General features: G+C 57.2%; 3 protein-coding genes across 9 annotated transcripts; 1 reads left to right on the forward strand and 2 right to left on the reverse strand.

The window, feature by feature from the left end:
* Positions 1-332: 332 nt before the first annotated feature.
* HIRIP3 (HIRA interacting protein 3) lies at positions 333-3065 on the reverse strand. The gene is made up of 7 exons (XM_027126430.1): positions 2954-3065; positions 2756-2876; positions 2523-2637; positions 1256-2283; positions 986-1154; positions 804-902; positions 333-717 (listed from the first exon to the last, which is right to left on the reverse strand). The coding sequence occupies exons 1-7, from the start codon at positions 3016-3018 to the stop codon at positions 554-556; spliced, it is 1761 nt and encodes a 586-aa protein (XP_026982231.1). The 5' UTR covers positions 3019-3065; the 3' UTR covers positions 333-553.
* A 571-nt stretch (positions 3066-3636) lies between these two features.
* INO80E (INO80 complex subunit E) lies at positions 3637-12497 on the forward strand. Of its 5 annotated transcripts, none has more exons than XM_027126444.1 (8): positions 3700-3811; positions 3969-4039; positions 4253-4305; positions 7342-7420; positions 7525-7636; positions 8015-8131; positions 11274-11341; positions 11915-12033. In XM_027126444.1, exons 1-8 carry the CDS (start codon positions 3731-3733, stop codon positions 11922-11924), a joined length of 591 nt encoding a protein of 196 aa, XP_026982245.1. In that variant the 5' UTR covers positions 3700-3730; the 3' UTR covers positions 11925-12033. The 5 variants fall into 5 exon arrangements, with proteins under 5 accessions (XP_026982241.1, XP_026982245.1, XP_026982246.1 ...); XM_027126445.1 differs by having other exon boundaries at positions 8066-8131; XM_027126440.1 differs by lacking the exon at positions 11274-11341 and having other exon boundaries at positions 3637-3811; positions 11915-12497.
* Positions 12196-17682, reverse strand: DOC2A (double C2 domain alpha). Of its 3 annotated transcripts, XM_027126439.1 has the most exons (11): positions 17170-17680; positions 16210-16487; positions 15773-15852; positions 15480-15554; positions 15240-15349; positions 13917-14043; positions 13776-13835; positions 13538-13701; positions 13326-13407; positions 13140-13236; positions 12196-13051 (listed from the first exon to the last, which is right to left on the reverse strand). In XM_027126439.1, the coding sequence occupies exons 2-11, from the start codon at positions 16472-16474 to the stop codon at positions 12906-12908; spliced, it is 1206 nt and encodes a 401-aa protein (XP_026982240.1). In that variant the 5' UTR covers positions 16475-16487; positions 17170-17680; the 3' UTR covers positions 12196-12905. The 3 variants fall into 3 exon arrangements, with proteins under 3 accessions (XP_026982240.1, XP_026982239.1, XP_026982238.1); XM_027126438.1 differs by having other exon boundaries at positions 13776-14043; positions 17132-17682; XM_027126437.1 differs by having other exon boundaries at positions 13776-14043; positions 17170-17681.
* Positions 17683-19499: the final 1817 nt, after the last annotated feature.

Consider the following 19499-nt stretch of genomic DNA (forward strand, 5'->3'; position numbering starts at 1 on the left):
GGTCCTGTGATCAAGACTCCCTGCTTCCACTGCAGGGGGCATGGGTTTGATCCCTGTTTGGGGAACTAAGATCGCACATGCCACACAGCGTGGCCTAAGTAAATAAATAAAAGCAGGGTGGTCAGAGGGGCCCACTGGTCAGGCTGGAGAAAGCAGCCACACTCTTTTTGAATGAAGCCTGGTGGCAGACTGGATGGCAGGGTCAGGAGGCTGGGACTTTCTTTGGAGAATCTGGGGGAAATTAAAGGGAACCAGATCAGGGGGACAGTGGCTACTCCTCAGCTTCCTGGACCAAAGTACAGGGGGTGAGAGTGGGGGACCAGTTTTGATGAGGTGATTCAAACACTCCTTTATTGAGTCTTCAAAAATAAATCCCTGTAAACACTTTACACTGGGAATGTGAAGCTGAGAAGTAGAATCCCAATAACTTGTGTCCCTGGGAGCTGCGAGTCTTCTCCGAAGAAAGCTGCTTCTGCTCTGCAGGCAGAGTTGGGGTGGGTATGCTGTATATGCTTTCTACAAGTGCAAAGTCCCTCCTGGGAACAGGGGGAGCTCAGTTGCTCTCGCCATCACTGCTGATGATGCCACGCATATGTGACCAGTCTGGGGGTGGGGGGCGGGGCCGCTCTTCCTCTGAGTCCAGGGTCCTGCAGTATAGCTCCCCTGGTGGGGCTGCTGCTCCTGCAGGGTTCCAGGCTGTGCGTCTGCGTGGCCGGCCTAGAGGGGATGAGAAAGCAGGAGATGAGTTGCCTGAGAAAGTCCATGCCCCATCTGCTCCTGGACAGTGGAAGGAAGCCCCTCACCTGAACCACTGATGATGTTGGTAATGTCCAAGGAGGCTACCTCAGCTGCCTCTTCCCGCTGCTCCTTCAGGGCCCGACACTTCTCTAAGGAAGGGTTACCTGGGGCAGAAGAAGCTCGTGATCCTCTCCTCCCCAGCAGCCAAGGCCTTCTCCTGCAGCCCCCAGGGCACGCCCAGCCTCACCCTTCATGCCCAGGGCTTCCAGTTCTGCCCGGAGAACACTCAGGCGTTCCTTGTGTGAACGGCAGGAGCCCAGCAGCTTCTTGTAGTTTCGATGAGCCCCACAGGCCCGAATGTAGCGCTTCAGCCTCATCACAGATGGGTGGTCCTCACCAGGGCGACCAGAGCCAGCCTGGCAAGGGAAGATAGCAGCTGAAGGCCAAGCCTTTTGGGCTTGAGTCAGGGTCTCCCTCTTCCTGGATGGTAGCCTCCCACCCCATCTTCAGCCCTCACCTTCCTGCCTTTATGTTCTGGACTGCCATCTGTGGAAGAGGAGGAGGAGATTCGTGTCCTGCCTTTCTTGGAGCTCTTCTTGGAAGAGCGGTTCTTCCTCTCCTTCTTGGGGGTCCCCTCTGCCTCGCTGTCACTCACCTCCTTCTCCGAGTCACTTGCCTCACCATTGATACTGCCCACGTTGGCTGTCTTTCCAGTAGTTGGCGTCATCTTCCTCCAGCTGTCTTCCCCATCCTCCTCACTGCTTCCACTCTGCCTTTTCCCACCCTTCCACTGGGTCTTGTCTTTGCTCTTCCTCTGCACTAGGGGCTCTTCATCTTCCCCACTACTATTCCCACTGCCTGCTGCTGATCTTTCCTTCTGTTCCTCTCTGTCCCCCGGGGATCCCAGCAGTCTTGCTGCCCTGCTTTTCTGCTTACAGCTCCTCTCCTCCAAAGAGGAGGACCTTTGACCTCCACTGCTCTGGGCTGTGAGTTTCCAATCTTCTTCTTCCTCTCTGTTCTCTTTCTTCTTGGCTAGGGTCTCCTCCCCCTCACTCTCCTTTTCACTCTCCTGGTGGCTTTTAGCTCCTTTCTTTCCCTTTGCCTTCTTTCCTGGCCCCTGGGCACGTTCCTCACTGTCTTCACTCTCCTCCCTGGCCTGTTTCCTACTGGCTGAGGCCTTGCCTGGTGCCTGCTTGTTCTTTGTCCCAGGCTTCTTCCTAGTCCTGTCCTTGGACTCCTTTTCCTCCTCCTCCTTCTCTTCCTTTTTCTCATCTTCCTCTTCCTCACTGCTTTCTTCTTTCCAGACCTTACTCTTTCTGGCAGAGCCCTCTTCCTCCTCCTCACTGCTCCCCTTCACCTCCTCCTTCTCTAATCCCATTTTTGCAGTCAGGTCCCTCTGCTGTTCTTCCTCGTCACTGCTCTCCTCAATTGCTTTCTTTGAGGCTCGCTTTGGATTCTCATCCTCGGCTGGACTGACTTCTGCTGCCATCCCATTCTTTGCTGGGAGGCCGAAACAGTCTGGACTGGAGGCTGCAGAGCTGGGCTCTGGAATGTGGAGAGAAGAGGAGGTTGGGACAGGTTCCTTCTGTCCCTTCTCCCTCCACTTGGGATTGGTTGCCTTGAATCCTGCTCTGATGGAGGGAAGGGCAGTACGAAACAGCTCTCAGTCCACCCTGTTCCTGGCTCCTGACTCACGGGCCACGCGCCCTCACCTAAGGCCTTGGAACGTAACACACGCACAATAAATACCTTTAACATGAACCAACTATGCACAAGGCACTAACCTGACTCCGAATTGAAACGGAACCTTTTTCTCGCTGGGTCACGGCAGGGGATGGGAGACCTCTTGGCCTTCTTGGCAACGTCGAGCCTCTTTTCCCTGCCACCCGCTTCATCCACCTGTGTGTGCATCAAGAGAGCATCACGTGTATCAAGGTTGTGTTCTGCCCCACCGCTCTCAGGCCCCTCCTCCACGGCCACAACCCCCGCCTGCGGTGGCCCAGGCTCGGGCCCACACCTGCATCTTCAGCAGCTCCTCCTCCACTAGCCGCTTCAGCGTCTGCTTCTCCTCGGGCTCCAGGTGGTCGCGGCCCGCGTGAGCCAAGAACCTCCGCCGCACGATGGAGTGCGTAAGCGTGCTGCGGAAACACGTGTCACGACGGAGTCCCTGTCCCGCCCCTACCCTTTACAACCCCGCCTCCAACCTCCGGTGCACCTGAGGTCCGGGCGGCCTTGGAAGAACCTACGGGTGAACTCCTGCATCTCATTCTCCCGAGCCATTTTGCTCCACCTGATACCGGCGGCTCCCGCCGTTTTTCTTCTCGGAAGAAAAACGTTTGACAGGAGCTTGCGCACGCGCAGTATCGTGGCGCCGTGAGGTGGAAGACCGTTGAGTATCCGTCACGGGCCGCTTGGACCCAAAACTTTGCGAGACAAAACTTGCCTTCCGCGGGCAGTTGGAGAGTCTCGCGGTTCCTTCCTTTTCTTAGAACGAATCTCTTCTGAAGGAGAATTCTCGTTAGAAACCGATTGGGAGCCGGCTACACCTTTGGATGTAACAATCAACCCGGGACGCTGCCTCTGTTCGTGGTCACGGGCAGCAACTAGGCATCTGTGATTTTGAAAGACAGAAGGAAAAGGGCGTCCTCGCCAGGAGACTAGGAATCCGAGGAGGAATGCGTTCTCGTGGCTTCAAATCGCTAAGCACATTTCGAATCAGTAAGGGTGCCCTCCAGCGTCCGCCATCTTTGTGACATCATCGCGTCGCCGCGGCGCCATTTTTAGCGTATCCCCTGGAAGCAACGTTCCTTTCCCGGTATTCCCCGGGAGGGCAGCCGGTGTGGTTACGATTCCTAGGCGCGGGGCACGGCGGGAGTTGTAGTCCCAGCGGATACAGCCCAGCCGACTCTCCGGAAGTGGAGGTGGGAGAGGCCGGGCTGAGCCGGCTCGGGGTAGCCCGGCCAGTGCTGGGGCGCTTCTCCCGGGGCGGGTCATGAACGGGCCGGCGGACGGCGACGTGGACTACAAGAAGAAATACCGGAACCTGAAGCGGAAGCTCAAATTCCTCATCTACGTGAGTGCTGGGGTGGTGAGGCGGTGGGGGGTGAGGCCTGGCGCTCGTAAGACTTCAGTTTACCTGTGTGTGAAGAGAGTAGGGTGAGCTGTGGCCGGCGTCCGGGCTCCATTTACGGACGGCCGTTGGCTCAGCTCCCACCTTGCCGGTAATACAGGAACACGAGTGCTTCCAGGAGGAACTGAGGAAGGCGCAGAGGAAATTGCTGAAGGTGTCCCGGGACAAGAGGTGAGACACGTTGAGGGGAGGAGGGAGGCCAGCGGGTGATGTGGCTCCTGTGGACCTGCATTCGGACCCCATCCTGGAATGGGCCACAAATGCATGATAACTGCCTCGGGGCTGTTGTGAGGCTCCAACAGGCCAGCTGGAAGGGACGAGGGCCCAGGAGAACATTGCAGAGATGGGAGTAAACACTCTTGTTCTCTCCGCCCCCTCCCTCAGTTTCCTCCTAGACCGACTTTTGCAGTACGAGAACGTGGATGAAGACTCCTCTGGTGAGCAAGGTCGCGAAAAATTGGTGGAGGACATGCTCCTGGCACTCCAGCAAGCTTCCTGGGCCCTCCCTTTAGGCCACGGAGGCCAATACAGCCTCCAATGGTTCTTAAGCCTAGTCGCTTGTCGTCCTCCTCACTATTCTTTCACTCAAGTATGACTGAGTATCTGCTGTATTTCAGGCAGTGGGCTTTGCACAGAGGATACAGTGGTAACCAAGATGGATAAAGCCTCTTGGAATTTGTATTCTCGTTGGGGGTAGTAAGTAAGCAAAGAAATAAACTAGAATTTTAGATTTGAAGAAGAAAATCAGGGTTACGTGGTAGGGATTGGAGTAGAACGGGGGTTGATAAACTTTCTCTGTAAAGGGCCAAGTAATAAGTATTTTAGGCTTTGCAGAACGTACAATTTCTGTTGCGCCTATACAGCTCTGCCTTTGTAGTGCAGAAACAGCAATAGGTGAGTTGTAAATAAGTGAGTATGGCTGTGTTTCAATAAAACTTTATTTATGAATACTGAAATTTGAATATCATAAAACTTTCACGTCATGAAATATTTTTCTTCGGAGTTTCTTTTCCCCCAACGATTTAAAAATGTAAAAGCCGTTCTTAGTTACAGACCATACAAAAGTAGATGGCAGGCAACATCTTAATAAAGAATTCAAGAAAGGCTTTTTTCAGGAAGTAATGTTGGAGCTGGGACCTAGATAAGAAGAAGATGTGAAGATGAGTGAGAGATTTCCCACAGAGGGAGTCACAGATGCAGATTCCCTGAGGTAAAAACGTACCAGGTTTTTTGAGGAGAAGGGATGAAGCACATAAAGCACTGTTCTCAAACTTTTTTTGAGCACCGTTTACAACCAATAATAGATTTTACATCGTGACCAACCCCCACGTACTTACTTGCTTATAAAACAAAATTTAGTGAAATAATGTTAAGAGCCCTATATGCAGTTTGTTCTGATACTTTTTAGACTGATTTTTTTTTTTCCATTTAGTGCTCCTTGTAAATCAATAAGTTGAATTTGTGACCCACTATTGGGTTGATACCCACAATTTGAAAAAGTCCTAAGGTGGGCCATTGTGGCCCAGTTTTTCTCATAAGCCATGTCACATGCAATCACCTCTCTCCATGGTGTCTAGAGCAAGGGTCAGCAAAAAGCTAGCCAGATTGCTTGTTTTTGTTTTATTTACTTATTTATTTTTGGCTGCGTTGGGTGTTCGTTGCTGCGCGCGGGTTTTCTCTAGTTGCGGCGAGTGGGGGCTACTCTTCGTTGTGGTGCGCGGGCTTATTGCAGTGGCTTCTCTTGTTGCGGAGCACGGGCTCTAGGCGCGCGGGCTTCAGTAGTTGCGGTTCACGGGCTCTAGAGCGCAGGCTCAGTAGTTGTGGCACACGGGCTTAAATGCTCCACGGCATGTGGGTTCTTCCTGGACCTGGGATCGAACCCATGCCCGCTGCATTGGCCAGCGGATTCTTAACCACTGCCCCACCAGAAAAGTCCCTAGATTGTTTGTTTTTGTAAATAATGTTTTATTAGAACATTGAACACCTATTCATTTACATATTATAGGAAGGCAGTGGATGAGGTCAAAGAAGTAGGTCGGAGCCAACTCATGTAGATCATGGCAAAATATTTGGCTTTCATTCTAGCTTCTCATTGCCTTCGTGTTCCTTCCTGGAGGTCTTTCAGTTAACTTGCTTTTGGAGGGGGACTTCAGGATAGGAGGCGTGAGGGAACCCAGCCTGTTTATGATCAGAGTGGGATATAGCTGAGAAACAAGAGCCAGAGACATAAGCCACCACTTATCTCCTGGAGAAGCCCACAGTGTGGTCAGGGAGACACCCATATATGACAATGTCCTAGCAGAGTGAGGAGAGCCGTGACCAGTGAGAGTAAAGGGTTCTGGAAGAGTCAGCCATCAACTGGGCCTGAGGGATTCTGGGAGACTTTTCAGAGAGGTGGCATTTAATCTACTTCTCTTTTTTTTTTTTTTTTTTTTTTTTTTGCGGTACGCGGGCCTCTCACCGCTGTGGCCTCTCCTGTTGCAGAGCACAGGCTCTGGACGCGCGGGCTCAGCCGCTCCGCGGCATGTGGGATCTTCCCGGACCGGGGCACGAACCTGCATCCCCTGCAGCGGCAGGCGGACTCCCAACCACTGTGCCACCAGGGAAGCCCTAATCTGCTTCTTAAAGGATCTATCTGAGCAGAGAAATCGGGAATAACGTATTTTACGTGTAAATGGTTATCTGTTAAGTGAATGATGGGCCTTCTAGGTAGAGGCACAAATCTGGGAAATGAATTTTGGTTTTGAGAAAATAGGTTGGTGTGATGTGAAGAATACAGTTTGGTTGGGAGACCAGAAGGGTGGGTTGGGGCTATATTAAGAAGCACTTCAAATGCTTCCAGGCATTGGGAAGGATGTGATCAGTTTTGCCTTTTATGTTGTTCTGTCCTTGGGGAGGACAGTGGGTGGCAGGAGAGGTGAGATTGCTTAGCAGGTGATTTTGACATGGTGCTGACCTGACCTCGTGACAGTTGGAATGGGGAGCAGTGAGTGAAGGTAGGAGAGATTTGAGGGGCAAATTACCAGGACCCTGCATATGTGGAGTGGGGCAGAGGTAAGCTCTGGACAGCTTAGGCAAATAAGGAGAGAATAGCATAAAATGGTCAGGAGTCAGAGGCCTGGGCTCAAGTCCCAGTCCAACACCTTCCTTTCTGAGCCTCTGTGACTGCATCTGAAAAGCGGAGGTGACGTCTTCCCTTTCCTCCTTGGATAGTTCTGAAGACAAGGAGAGGCAGTGAATGTCAAGCACCTGTTCAGAGCCTGTCACGTAGAAAATGCTTGACAGTATGTTACCAGGGAGGAGTCCAGGCAGGAATTAGGTCGTAAAGGACATTTTAAGGAAGCTGTGGGCCTCCCCAGAATACACCTGTGTGCCCTTCAGATTCCCCAGAACCCTTCCGTAGAGTTGAGATTACGCCCCTCCGGGGTAGACAGGGACTCCCACCCACTACTTACCAGCCCTCCCCCTCACAGACTCAGATGCCACTGCATCTTCAGATAACAGCGAGACAGAGGGGACATCCAAGTTGTCGGACACGCCAGCCCCTAAGAGGTGAGAAGAAGCCATCATTCTTCCCTGGAGGGTGGGGGGTGGGGGTTGGAGAGGGTACCTGGGCTGCCTCTTGCCTCTGACCCCCTCCCCTGTCCTTTCTCCAGGAAGAGAAGCCCTCCGCTGGGGGGTGCCCCCTCCCCCACCAGCCTCTCCCTGCCTCCTTCAACAGGGTTTCCCCTTCAGGCCTCTGGGGCCCCCTCCCCATACCTGAGCTCGGTGAGTTGGGGTCAAGGGTGGGAAATGGTCAGATGCCTGGGAATAAGGTGGGCATCATTTGGGCAGAGGGTCCAGGCCTCAGGGTGAAGCCAGCCCAGCACCAAGAACATCTGTCTGGGTGTGGCCAGCAAGCGTGCCTCGGAGGGGTGTGAGTCGGGGCTGCCTACTTCTCTCTGGTGTAGGAATGGGGGACAGACGTGACTGAGGAGAGGAGACCCCAGGACACAGTCCTGCTGCTGTCCCCTCCCGTCTGTTCTCAGGAGCCACACTCATCACCATCTCTTGTTTTTCCATTCTTCCTCCTGTTTGCATTTCTTCCTTCTACCCCCACCCCATCCACTCCATTTCCCATCTCCATCCCCTCACTCCCGCCTGCAGCTGGCTTCCCCCACCTACCCCCCATTCCCTTCTGACTACCTGGCCCTGCAGCTGCCCGAGCCCAGCCCCCTGAGGCCCAAGCGGGAGAAACGGCCCCGCCTGCCCCGGAAACTCAAGGTACCCTGTTTGGGGGACGTTAGGGAGGGGCCAGAACGGCAGGACAGCCACCTGAGGGAGGCTCAGGACGGCTGGGGGCCTGTCCGAGAACGTTGAAGGGCTGATTTGGGGCTGCTGCTGGGGACCCAGCCCAGGGTTAGGCACTGAGGGGCGGGTCCCAGAAGTCCTGGCTCCCAGGCTCCCTGTGAGACCAGTCAGGGCAAGCCCAGACTCGGGGAGCTCAGAGTGAAGGTGGCTGGGGGCCAGGCTCATTTTCACAAGTGTTCTGTATTGCCAGGCAGCCCCCAAGGAGGGGCAGAGTTGTGGGATCTAGAATCAAGTCAAGGTTGCACCACTTAGAAACCATGTGACCGTGACCCTCTAGGTCTCAGATTGTGTGTCTGTAAAGTGAGTGATCAAACCACGTGTAATCAGCCAGTGTTGCGGAGCGTCTACTGTGTACCAGGCACTGTGCTAGGTGCTGCAGATACAATAGCGAACAAAGCAGAAATCCCTGCTTTCATGGAGCCCATGTTCTCGAAGGGTAGGCAGGAAACAAGCAAGATAAATAGGTAACAATGTAGAAAAATAGATTCAGGTAAAGAGCGTGGGAAACACCAGAGTACATGGGGCTGATGTTTACAGTGGGGTGGTCAGAGACTTAAATGAGCAAAGCCCTCTGGCTCTCTGCAAAGTGTTTCATTCAGGAAGAACCAGCACAGGGGCCCTGGGGGTGGGTACGTGTTCGGCTTCTTCAAGGACTAGGAAGGAGGCCAGTGTGGTCGGAGGAGAGTGAGAGGGAGAGTGACCAGAGAGCAGGTCAGAACAGCACCTGAGGGGCAAGGCTGTGGAGGGCCTTGGAGGTATTGGGAAGTTTTTGGCTGGTACTGTGAGTGAAACGGGAGCCACTGGAGAAGGTGGGGCTGAGGGGCGTCTGATCTGATTGACATGTTAAGAAAATTGCTTGACACTGCAGTGAATAGGCTGGTGGGTGGGGGGTCAGGATGGAAGTGGGGATACCAGTGAGGAGGCTCCTGCGGTCAACCAGGCAGCAGGGGGAAGAGTGAAAAGTGGGTGATGGGTCTCTTTCAAAGAATGAGCCCCAGGAAGAGCCATGTGGTCTGTGAGAGAGAGGGGCGTTGAGGGTGACTCCAGGGGTTTTGGCCTGAGCAGCCAAAGAAGTGGCCCTTTTCTGAGTCGGGGAGGACTGTGGGAGGAGCAGGTTTGGGAAGGAAGGTGAGTTTGGCTTTGGATGTCTTGAGATGCTGTCTGGAAATGTCAACGAGACAACTGGGTGACGTGAGCCTGGGCCGCACGGGGGCCGTATTTGGAAGTCACGGGCAGGGAGGTGGATGGCGAGGAGAAGAGGTCTCTGCACCCTGAGCCCTGGGAGAGATGAGGACACGGAAGGCACAGTGCCCTTCCAGCTCTGAGTCAAAGTGAAATAAGGACCGGGCTGGCAGCTCTCAAGTTGGGTGGACTGTAGACTCGAGACTCTGGAGCCAGAGGTGGAACGGGAGCCCTGCTTGTGGTTAGGAGTGTGGGTTCTGGAGTTCTAACCCCAGCTCTGCCACTTCCTCCCGCGTGACCGTGGCCCTTGAGCCTGGAAGATGAGTAGCTAATGGGTGACGATACTGCTCAGCTCCTGCTTCACGCTACTTGGCAGGGGTTCTGCTTCCTGGGCTGGGCGGACTGGTGGAGAAGGCACGGGCCAGAGAAACCTGGAGCAGAGCGTGGAGGCGTGGCGTGGGGGTGCGCTTGGCAGTTCAGGACTCTGAAGTGCTGGCTCCTGACCCAGAGGCGTGTCAGTGAGCTATGTTCGGGGCAGGCAGGGGAAAAGGGCCCAAACCAATGGCGGTGCATGGGGGAGGGGATAAATCAGGGACGGCCTCAAAGAACAGGTGACACTTGAGCCCAGGGTGAGATTTGGATATTCAGGCTGAGGTGGTTGTGGAAGGAAGGGGGGGACGCGGCAAAAGCGGTGTTTGGGCTGGAGCCGGAGGGGTGAGAGCGAACAGCGTAGGAAGGATAGGGTGGGTCAGGTCATAGAAGGCTGGGTGTCCTATGAGGAGAGTGGGGGTCCCTGAAGTTTCTGGGTGTGGTGGTGTGAGGAGAGGGGAGGGGACGCTGTGAAGACTGAAGCAGGTCAGTCAGGAGCCTGGGCCTCACCCGTTTTAGCTGGGTTTCCTCCACGCACTCGCCGTGCGACTTGGGCGCGTCATTTAACTCTCAGAGCCTCCGCTTGCTCCTCTGTTCGGTGGGGTCGTTGTGAGGATAAAATGAGTTAAGAGAGAGAAAACACTTAGCCTGGTGCCTTGTCCCTAGTACGCCACAGATAAGCATTCACTACCGTGGGTCACGCTGAGGAGGCGATGAAGTCAGTCCAAGCAGGGGTAGTACATGGGGCCTCGGGTAGGTAATCAAGAGGTGGTGGCCAGAGGAGGGGGACAGTCATGCCACCGGCCTTTTCAGTCGTGCGTGTGCATCTGCTCCCATGTGTGCACATGAGTGCCTGGTACTGGGTGCAAGGGTGCTGTTCAGAGCTGGGCTTCCTGTCATCCATCCTGGCAGACCCCAGTCGCCCGAGGCACAAACCCACTCTGGCCCTCCATGCCACCCTAGGAACAGCGGCGGTGAGGGGGCCACCTTGAGAAGCAGAGAGTAGGCCACAGGGGCCCGAATGTGTTAAGGCAATCAGAAGGGCCACTGTGAAGACTACTGCCATCCCCGCACCCGGGGCCAGACTGGACACTGCCTGGTGGGGACCTGGCAGGCCTGTGCCTTCAAACCTCCATTTCCAAGCTTCCGTTTCCTCCTCTGGCTGATGACCTCTCCTCCCTTCCAGGGTGGTCGGAATGGTGAGAGATCATTAATGGAAGTCACCTGGCACATACTAGGTGCTCAGTTTGTGCCTACAGGCAAAGCAGGAGGCCCACAGATCTCTGGGAAGGATTCAGAAGGACCTGGCAGGGGTGGGACTGGAGGGTTGGGCAGGACAGAGGCCACTTCCCAGCCTCAGAGCACAAAGCAGGACCTTTGACAAATAGAAAAGGACAGTCCAGGTGGAAGGACTGGCCTGTTCTCAGGCACTGCCTGTCCTGAGGGCAGCGAGGAGCCGGAGGCCCCCGAGTACAGGAGTGACGCGCTCAGGTCTGTGTTCTAGAGAGCTTACTCTGGCTGCAGTGCGGAGGAGGAGCTGGATCTGGGAGAGGCTGAAGGCAGGGAGTCCAGGTGAGCTGAGAGGAGGGCCTGGCCTAGGCCGGTGGCTCTGGGGATCCCAAAGAGGGGCCCCTCCCAGACACAAGAGGTAGAAGCCTCGCACGGCCGGGGGTGAAGACCTTTGACACCCTCCACCAAACCAGTGAGCCCTGCAGGAGGAGGAGGGAGAGGAGGCCAGTGTGGCAGGTGGTACTGGAGGTGCCCAGAGGCGGGCAGGCAGGCACTCCAGGCTGGCTCTGGCTCTGGCTGCTATCCCAGGGGCAGCCACAGTGCCTGACTGGCAAGGGCAGGGCCCGGCCTTTCCCTCCTGGTTTCCCATGAGACTCTCTCCACCGCCACCCTCATCAGCACTTCCATCACCAACCCTCACCCCCACGCACTTGCTGGTGTGAGACTCTGCAGGGCTGAGGTGGGGCAGGCTCCCTGATTCCAGCCGTGGCTGGCCTGGCTGTGTCCACTACCCCTTGAATGAGCCTTTGCCCCCTTGCCCATCCCCTGGAACTGTCTTAAGGGGCAGTGCCAGCCTCCTGGAGGTCCCAGTGCCTCCCTGACAGGCCCTCCCTGTGTTTCTCCCCGCTGCTGCAGATGGCGGTAGGACCCCCCGACTGCCCCGTGGGAGGGCCGCTGACCTTCCCAGGCCGGGGTTCTGGGGCCGGCGTGGGGGCAGCCCTGACCCCACTGCCCCCACCCAAGATGCCTCCCCCTACGATCCTGAGCGCCGTTCCTCGGCAGATGTTCAGCGATGCAGGCAGCGGGGACGACGCCCTGGACGGGGATGATGACCTGGTGATCGACATCCCGGAGTGAACCCCTCTGCCTGACCCCCTGCCCAGCGCCCTCTGTGTCAGCACACATGAGCCCCCAGCTTCCGCAGAGACGTTTATTGACGCCCGGTTGCCATGCTGTGGCCACTGACACAATCAGAAAAGGCGTAAACATGCATGAATGTCCCCCAGAAGGTGGGCCCTCTCCAGGGAGGGCAAGGGCCCTGCCTTCACATCCCAGCCCAATCCAGGGGACAGTTATTTAAATGAGTGGGCCAGGAGCATCTGCCACCTCTCAGAGAGGCAGAGACCCTGCGGTGGCCCCCCACTTAAAAGGGCAGCTGTACAGGGCTCGGTGGTGGTGGTTTTTTTAATGAAGATTCTGCATTAAAGGAGTGCCTCTTTTTGTGTGTGTCATTTTCATTTTTGGAAACCTCCTCCTCCAAACCCCCCCTAATCCGACCTCCTCCCTGGAGGGGAGGGGGCCGGGCAGCCTGGAGAGGCAGGAGAGAGGAGCAGCAGCCGGGTCCTTGGGGCAGGGGCACTGTGGGATCCCCCCTGCAGGTGTGCTCTGGATGGGTGGTTTGCATATTTGTCTGTTGTAGCGAGTCAGGCAGGAGGAAGTTTGCATATTTGAATATACATCTCCACAGTCCCTCACAAGAAGACAGACCCACGGTCACGGAGACACGAAACAAGACAAGTAGTGCGGGGTGGGGCCTCCACCCCGTGTAAACGTGCAACACACTCGTGCGAAGGCTGCCTACTGGGCCCAGCCCTGAGGGCCCTGTGCTGGGCGGCCGCTGTCCTGCTCAGGCTGAGGGCAGGGCTCCGGCTGCCGGGGGCAACTGGCTGGTCAAGGTGTGCCAGCGCTCCAGAGCTGCGTCTGGCTGCTGCAGACAGTCGCTCCAGTGCTTCCGGGCCTCTCTCCGGGCGCCTGGCCCCAGGGCCACGCCACCTGGGAGCAGTAGAGGCAGGCAAGATCAGGGCCGGGCTCACTGCCGGGCTGCCCTCCATCAGCACCACCCAGCAGGCTCCTCCCTCACCGATGAAGTCGTTGGATTTGCCAATGTCATAGTCCCAGACTGTGACTTCCAGAGTCTTGCTGGCCAGAGTGGAGAGCTCCATCTCGTAGAAGAACTCCTGGGACAGGGCAAGCGACACCTTCCATGAGGCTCTGCCCCCACTCCCAGCCCCAGCCCCGCTCGATTTCTGGCCTCTGCCCCATTTACCTCATTAAATTCCGGGTTTAGAGTCTTCTTCTTCACACGTGTTTTGTGCTTGGATTTCTTATCCACGTCTGGCCTCAGGTACCTGCCGAGGGGGAGGAGGGACGGGTGGGGCAGCAGGTCAGTCAGGGACAGGCCAGGCCCAGAAGAGGACGGGGCTGGTGGCAAGTCCCTGGGGAGGGGAGGGTGGGCCTCGGGGCAGGGCGAGGGCTCACGTCTTGACGTAGGGGTCAGAGTAGCCGTTGACGTCCATGGCAGCCAGGTGGGCGCAGCGCACGATGCCCACCAGCAGCCCGCGGCGCCGAGAACTATAGCTGAGGCTCAGCAGGATGCGCCCGCGCTCTTCCAGCAGCCCAGGCCCCTGCTCCACCTGCTCCAGCTGCCAGCAGACGCGGGCGTCAGCCGGCACCCTCACCACCTCCCGCCCAGATGCGGTCCCTGTGGGTGGCTCACCTCCTTCAGGTAACAGGAGATGCCCCTCAGCGCCACAGACATGGAAGAGGGTGAAGCCAGCTGAGGGGGCAAAGAGAAAGTTCTGGAAACCTGATCTCCCCAGGGCCCCCTTCCCGTGGTACCCCGCAGCCTGGCACAGACCGGGACCTGGCGCTCAAGGCAGATGTTAAAATGCTTCTTCTGTGAAGGCTTGAGGCGGCGGAGGGGTACACGGATCTCCCCGATGAACTCGTTGTGGCTCAGCTTGTCTTCATCACAGACGGAGATCCTGGTAGGGAACTGCAGGGTCAAGGCCCCCTGGGGTACTTGAGCCCCACTCCAGTTTGGGAGAAAGGTCCTCCGACTGAACTCTGAACACTCGAGGCTGGTCCCAGCTCTGCCCTAAATACTCTACACCTCACTTGTAAAATGGGCTGTCTCAGGGCTGTGTGGGGAGCACCAGGCCTGGAGCTGGGGGAGGATGTTTTGATTTGCCCTGTTCCTCTGCGCCTCCCTTTCCAGCTGCCCAGGCTGTCCCCGGCCCATCAGGACCTGCTCGGCTCCTTGAGGAAGCCCTCACAAACCTTGGGAACGCGACCACACACACACACACACACACACACACACAGCCTCCATTCAGGGCCTGGGGACAGGATCCAACTGAACATGCACAGGGTGTGCACTGGTGGATGTGGGTCACGGGTCCAGGATGTAAGAGCTAGAAGGGCCTGAAGGAGCCTTGAGCAGTTGGACCAGGAGCGCATACCTCCCCCTAGAGCCCCTGTCCTTTCCTGTGTGGAGCAGGGAGCCAGCCTGGGAGAGACTCATGAACCCAGCAAGTAAGAGATTATTGCTTTTACTTCCATCCGTCTCGGTCTGCAGCCCCTTTCCCTGCCTTCTGCTGTGACACTCTCGAGCAGCTGTGTCATGCAGAGGTGTTCAATTCCCAGCTCTGCCACCTAGCAACCACATGACCTTGAGCAAGTCACTTAACCTCCCTAAGCCTCATTCCCGTTTCTGTCGCTTGAGACTTCACTCCTTAGAGATGTTAGGGAGACAAGGGCTGCAGAATGGGCAGACCTCTGCTGCATAGGTCTGACTTAAGTCAGGGGCTCTGAGAAGGGGTCTCAGTGAGCAGGGAAAGATTGCAGGAGGAGGCAGAGCCTCAAATGATGAGTGGGATTTAGGCCGGCAGAGAGAGGAAGCAGGAAGAGACACGACAGGCAAAGGTCAGGAGATAGGAACCCGACCAGTCGCAAGAGGGCGGTCCTCTGTTGGAGGAGCAGTAGGAGCTATTTGGAGGGCAGGAACCCAGGGGAACATTCTGGCCTGCTCCCGAAGGGGACAGGGAGCCACTGATGGATCTAGAGCATCCGAGGGCTTAATGGGAGGTGGGTCGACCAACCAAAGAAGGTTCCAATGACAGTTGTCCCCAAGGAGGTGCTGAGCTGGACTCGTTGGTAACCGGGAGGACAGACCCCTCACCTGAGCACCTTGTGGGTGATGTCATCATCTGTGATTCCGCTGTACGTCAGGTCCTCATTCCACACGGGATTCAGCGTGTTCCTCTGAGTCTTAGTTTTTAGCTTATTGGCCTTAGGTGTGGGGACGAAGGGTTCACAGTACATGTCCCCCAGACCCACAGAGGCTGGAGGCAGACGAAGGTTGGGGGCACACCCACAAGCTGGGTCAGGCTGGGGGGCGAGGGTAGGGGGAGGCCGTTACCTTGCAGGCTCCAGGCAGCAGGTGCAGTTTGACGTAGGGGTCGGCCAGGCCATTGAAATCCATGGGCTTGAGGCCCTGGGGAGGAGGGGAGGGAAGAGGGCTGTGAGGTCCCAGCCTGCCCACCCTCCCTCCCTCTCTCTGTAGTGTGGACCCTTGGGGGCGGGAGAGCCAAGATGGGTGCTGGGAGAGGAGCAGGAGTCAGGCCTGGGGAAGGGAAAGGAGAATGGAAACGCACCCCTCTCAGGGTAGGAGGCAAACAGGGCCAGGGCTCTCGGGGGGCAGGGAGTACCCACCTTGGCCCTGAGGATACTACAGTGCAGAGTGCAGGAAGCCTGGTCGTAGAGAAGGTCAAACTCCAGCGTGCCCAGGGCGGCTGGAGAAGAGGGAAGAGGTAACCTGAGTCCGTGTGTAAAGACAGGTGTGTGTGAGAGACAGGTGGGCAGGCCTGCTACGTGTGCCAGCTGTGAAGGTTTGTGCGTGTCTGTGCCTGTCAGCCTGCTTGTGTGTGCACGTCTGGGTCCCTGGCTGGGCTGCAACTGGTGCTCTGTGGGTGGCTGAGTGTCTCAGCAGAAATATTGAATATTGAGCCTAGCTGAACCTGTAATCTCCACTGACTGCAGCTGTGGTGGCGGTGCCCGCCGCCTCCCCACCCCCAGCAGGGCCCCATCCCCTTCCCACAAGCCTGGAGGCCCCCATTAGCACCCTGGGCCCTTCAAGCCCGCAGACTCACTGGTATCATCCGAGTCATAGCTGTCCACCTCAGCTCCATCCTCGGGCGTGGTGGCCCCAAGGAGGGCTGCAGGGGGTGCCAGGGCCAGGGGGCCCAGATGAGCAGGGGCCTCTCCGAAGCCCCCGCCACCCCCTTCAGGTCCTGGTCCCCGGCGGGGGAAGTAGTCAGAGATCTGGCGGATGGGCCGGATGGGCCCCGGGCACACGTTGATGGCCATGTGCTCCTGGATGTTGATGGTCATGCGGTCGCCCCTGCGGCCCCTCATGCAGCACCCCTGGCTGGGGGAGGGAGGTTCGAGAGAGCTTGAGCCCGGGGCTGACTTCTCAAACCTACCCGTCTGCTGGCTGAGGGCCAGGCGGCACCCGCCAGGGTCTGTGGGCCCTCACTGGCCTCCCTTCCTAGGTGCTGAGGGAGAGGGCAGCCTGTGCCCGCTGACGGGCAGGCAGAAGGCCTGGGCCCTCCAGACCCCAAGCTGTGCTCCATGGGGCTGGGCTGCCAGCCCACTCCCCCCAGATAGGTCCTGGCTCCACCTCAGCCTTGCCCACTTTCCTCTAGATTGTCCCTCTGTCCTCTTCCCAGCGCCAGCCCCTCATTCTGGGCTTCTGTCTGCCCTGGGTCCTCTACCCCTGAAGCTGCCCCCCTAGGCCCCCTCCTCTGTCTTTCTGAGGCTCTGACTATCCTTCTGCAGCAGGCGCCTGTCTGGTCTGGGGGTCACCCACCTCTTAGGTTTTCACTTCCCACTGTCCCTTCGTTCAGCCCCAGGATCTGCCCGCCTGCCTGGGCCCCCATCCGCTGCCATCCAAGGTGAGGACCCCTGCCTCAGATGCTTCCTCCTGAAACTGGCTCTCCAGAGGAGCCAGAAATTACAGCCTCCGGAGAGCTAAACACCCCCAGGGGCACACACAGGCTAACACACACTCACCCTCACCCTCTCGCCCCCGGCAGCCCAGCCCCCTGCACCTGTCTCTGCGCCTCCAACAGGTGCCCAAGCACTGGGGGGCCAGCGGGTGCGAGCTGGGCGGTGGCAGCCGGCGATTCCCAAGGCGGCCGGCGAGAAGAGCGCCGAGTCCGGCAGTCTGAGCCGAGAGGGAGGGAGAGCAGGAGAAAGTGCGGGGAGGAGGGGGTGAGCGAGGTGGAGGCGAGGATGCAGCCGGCGCAGGCGGCGCGGGGCGGGGAGGGGCGGACGGAGGCTGGGGAGGGGGCGGGACTCTCCCGCCGGCGCCCGCCCGGGCACACTTAGGAGCGCACACGGGTGCACACACATTCACGGGCAGGCTGACACACGCATCTTGCACGGACACTCCCGCGCACACGCCTGTGCCCACGTGCGCACACCACAGTCATGCACAAACCCAGACACGCGCTGGCACACTCACCCAGGAGAACTTCGCACACACACGCTCGCAGACACACGGGCTCCCTGCGCCGCCAGGAACCCACAGTGAGAACTGCCCGGTGTTCCCCAACTCCTCCCCGCGCCGCCCCCGCGCCGAGCCGGCGGAGCCTCCCTCCGCCCCTCTCTCCTAGCTTCCCTCCTGGGTCTCCAGGGCAGACCACCGGCCTGGTTGCCATGGCGACGCCGGCTCCTCCTCCCTCCCCGCCCCCTACCTCGCGCGTCCTTATGCCCCTCCTCCGCAGAGAGCGTTTGGAGGAGGGGGGGAGGGTGTCTGGCCCTCCCCTACCAAATATCCGTAGGGGCGGGGCCTGTGGGGGCGGGGCTTAGAGATCCGCAGTGACCCAGGAACGGGCTGGGGAAGGGGGTCTGATCCGCCTACGGTCCCAGGTTTGAAATCTCGGGGTCTCGGACCCTGGCTGGGAAACCTGAGAGTCTGAGGCCTGAGGCTGTGGCTTCCCCCCACGCCTCCTTCCATTAGTTGTTCAGGATTCTCTCCTGTGACCCAACCCAGCCCCCGAGGGTCCAAGTCCCCTTCTCAGGGATGGCATCTCCTTTGCGAATCCGCCTTCCCTCACCCTCCCATCTCCAGTTGTCCCTCAGGTGGAGCGGAGCGTGGGGTTTCGCTCTGAATGCCTCAGAGCCCTGCAGGCCTTCCTCCGCTCTCTGCTGTCTCTCACCTGAGCCCTGTCACCTGCCTGTCAGTCTAACTCCAGCCTTTGATCTTGGCTCTCCTTTGTCCAAAACTTGCCAGCCCCCAATGACAAAGTCCTCACAGTGACCTGATTCAAGGCCCTTCAGCCCAAGACCCTGACTTCTCTAATCTCATCCCCCGTGCTCATCTTGCTGGCTCTCAGGACCATTACTTGCGGTTCCCAGAACACACCTGGATCTCTCAGACCTGTGGACCTTTGCTCATACAAGTTCCTCAGCCTGGAAGATCTTTCCTTTCTTCAGGGGTCATCCTGGACCCCCTCTTCCTAAGAGACTTACTGGAACATCTCCCCACCCCCAGCCCAGCCCCCAGCTTCCAGTGCTGTCTCTGGTTTGTCATGTCTGTTTCCATTTCTGTCTCCCCCACTACTGGGGAGCAGAGGCTGCCGCATGCTAGGCCTGGCACTAGTTTGGCATCACTAAATATTGTGATTTTAGGTTGCATAGCAATGTGAATATACTTAACATTGCTGAACTTTGTGCCTGAAAACAGCTAAGATACAACTATTCATTCATATGTGTATTTTTACCCCAATTTTTTTAAAGTAATAGAAATGTAAAACCAAACTATGCTGAGATACCACTTGTCACCCATCAAATGGTGAAATTCAAAGCAAATGTTAACACACAGTGTTGGTGAGGCTGTGAGTAAATGGGCACCACCTCTGTAGCTGAAACGGAGCAGGACCCTAGGTCTTTGCCCCTCCGTGTCCTCAGCCTGCCTTTTGTCTGTGGGAAAACTTTAGCCAAACAATAAGTTTAGGGCTTTCCTGGTGGCGTAGTGGTTAAGAATCCACCTGCCAATGCAGGGGACACAGGTTCGAGCCCTGGTCCGGGAAGATCCCACATGCCGCGGAGTAACTAAGCCCGTGCACCGCAACTACTGAGCCTGCGCTCTAGAGCCCGCGAGCCACAATTACTGAGCCCGCGTGCCGCAACTACTAAAGTCCTCGTGCCTAGAGCCCGTGCTCCTCAATGAGAAGCCACCGCAATGAGAAGCCCGTGCTCCGCAACGAAGAGTAGCCCCCGCTAGCCACAACTAGAGAAAAGCCCACGGTGCAGCAACAAAGACCCAATACAGCCAAAAATACATTAAAAATTAAATAAATAAATAATTTTTTAAAAAAAGAATACGTTTGATCAGAGAAGTGAGAAAATGCAGAAACAAAGGAAAACAGCCCAG

The sequence above is a fragment of the Aethalodelphis obliquidens genome, unplaced genomic scaffold (assembly GCF_003676395.1).
Source record: "Aethalodelphis obliquidens isolate GAN/ISIS:26980383/991018 unplaced genomic scaffold, ASM367639v1 scaffold30, whole genome shotgun sequence".
NCBI lineage: Eukaryota > Metazoa > Chordata > Mammalia > Artiodactyla > Delphinidae > Aethalodelphis > Aethalodelphis obliquidens.

Bases quoted from the DNA above. Each gene is read 5' to 3' on its own strand.
- HIRIP3 (XM_027126430.1), bottom strand. From the start codon at position 3,018: ATGGCTCGGGAGAATGAGATGCAGGAGTTCACCCGTAGGTTCTTCCAA. The intron at 2,877-2,953 runs GTGCACCGGAGG...GTGTTTCCGCAG, and splicing joins CAAGGCCGCCCGGACCTCAG to CACGCTTACGCACTCCATCG. The intron at 718-803 runs GTGAGGGGCTTC...CATCCCCTCTAG, and splicing joins CAACATCATCAGTGGTTCAG to GCCGGCCACGCAGACGCACA.
- INO80E (XM_027126440.1), top strand. From the start codon at position 3,731: ATGAACGGGCCGGCGGACGGCGACGTGGACTACAAGAAGAAATACCGG. The intron at 7,421-7,524 runs GTGAGAAGAAGC...TCCTTTCTCCAG, and splicing joins GACACGCCAGCCCCTAAGAG to GAAGAGAAGCCCTCCGCTGG. The intron at 8,132-11,914 runs GTACCCTGTTTG...CCGCTGCTGCAG, and splicing joins GCCTGCCCCGGAAACTCAAG to ATGGCGGTAGGACCCCCCGA.
- DOC2A (XM_027126438.1), bottom strand. From the start codon at position 16,474: ATGAGGGGCCGCAGGGGCGACCGCATGACCATCAACATCCAGGAGCAC. The intron at 15,350-15,479 runs GTAACGGCCTCC...CCCACACCTAAG, and splicing joins TGCTGCCTGGAGCCTGCAAG to GCCAATAAGCTAAAAACTAA. The intron at 13,237-13,325 runs GTAAATGGGGCA...GCCCTGTCCCAG, and splicing joins TAAACCCGGAATTTAATGAG to GAGTTCTTCTACGAGATGGA.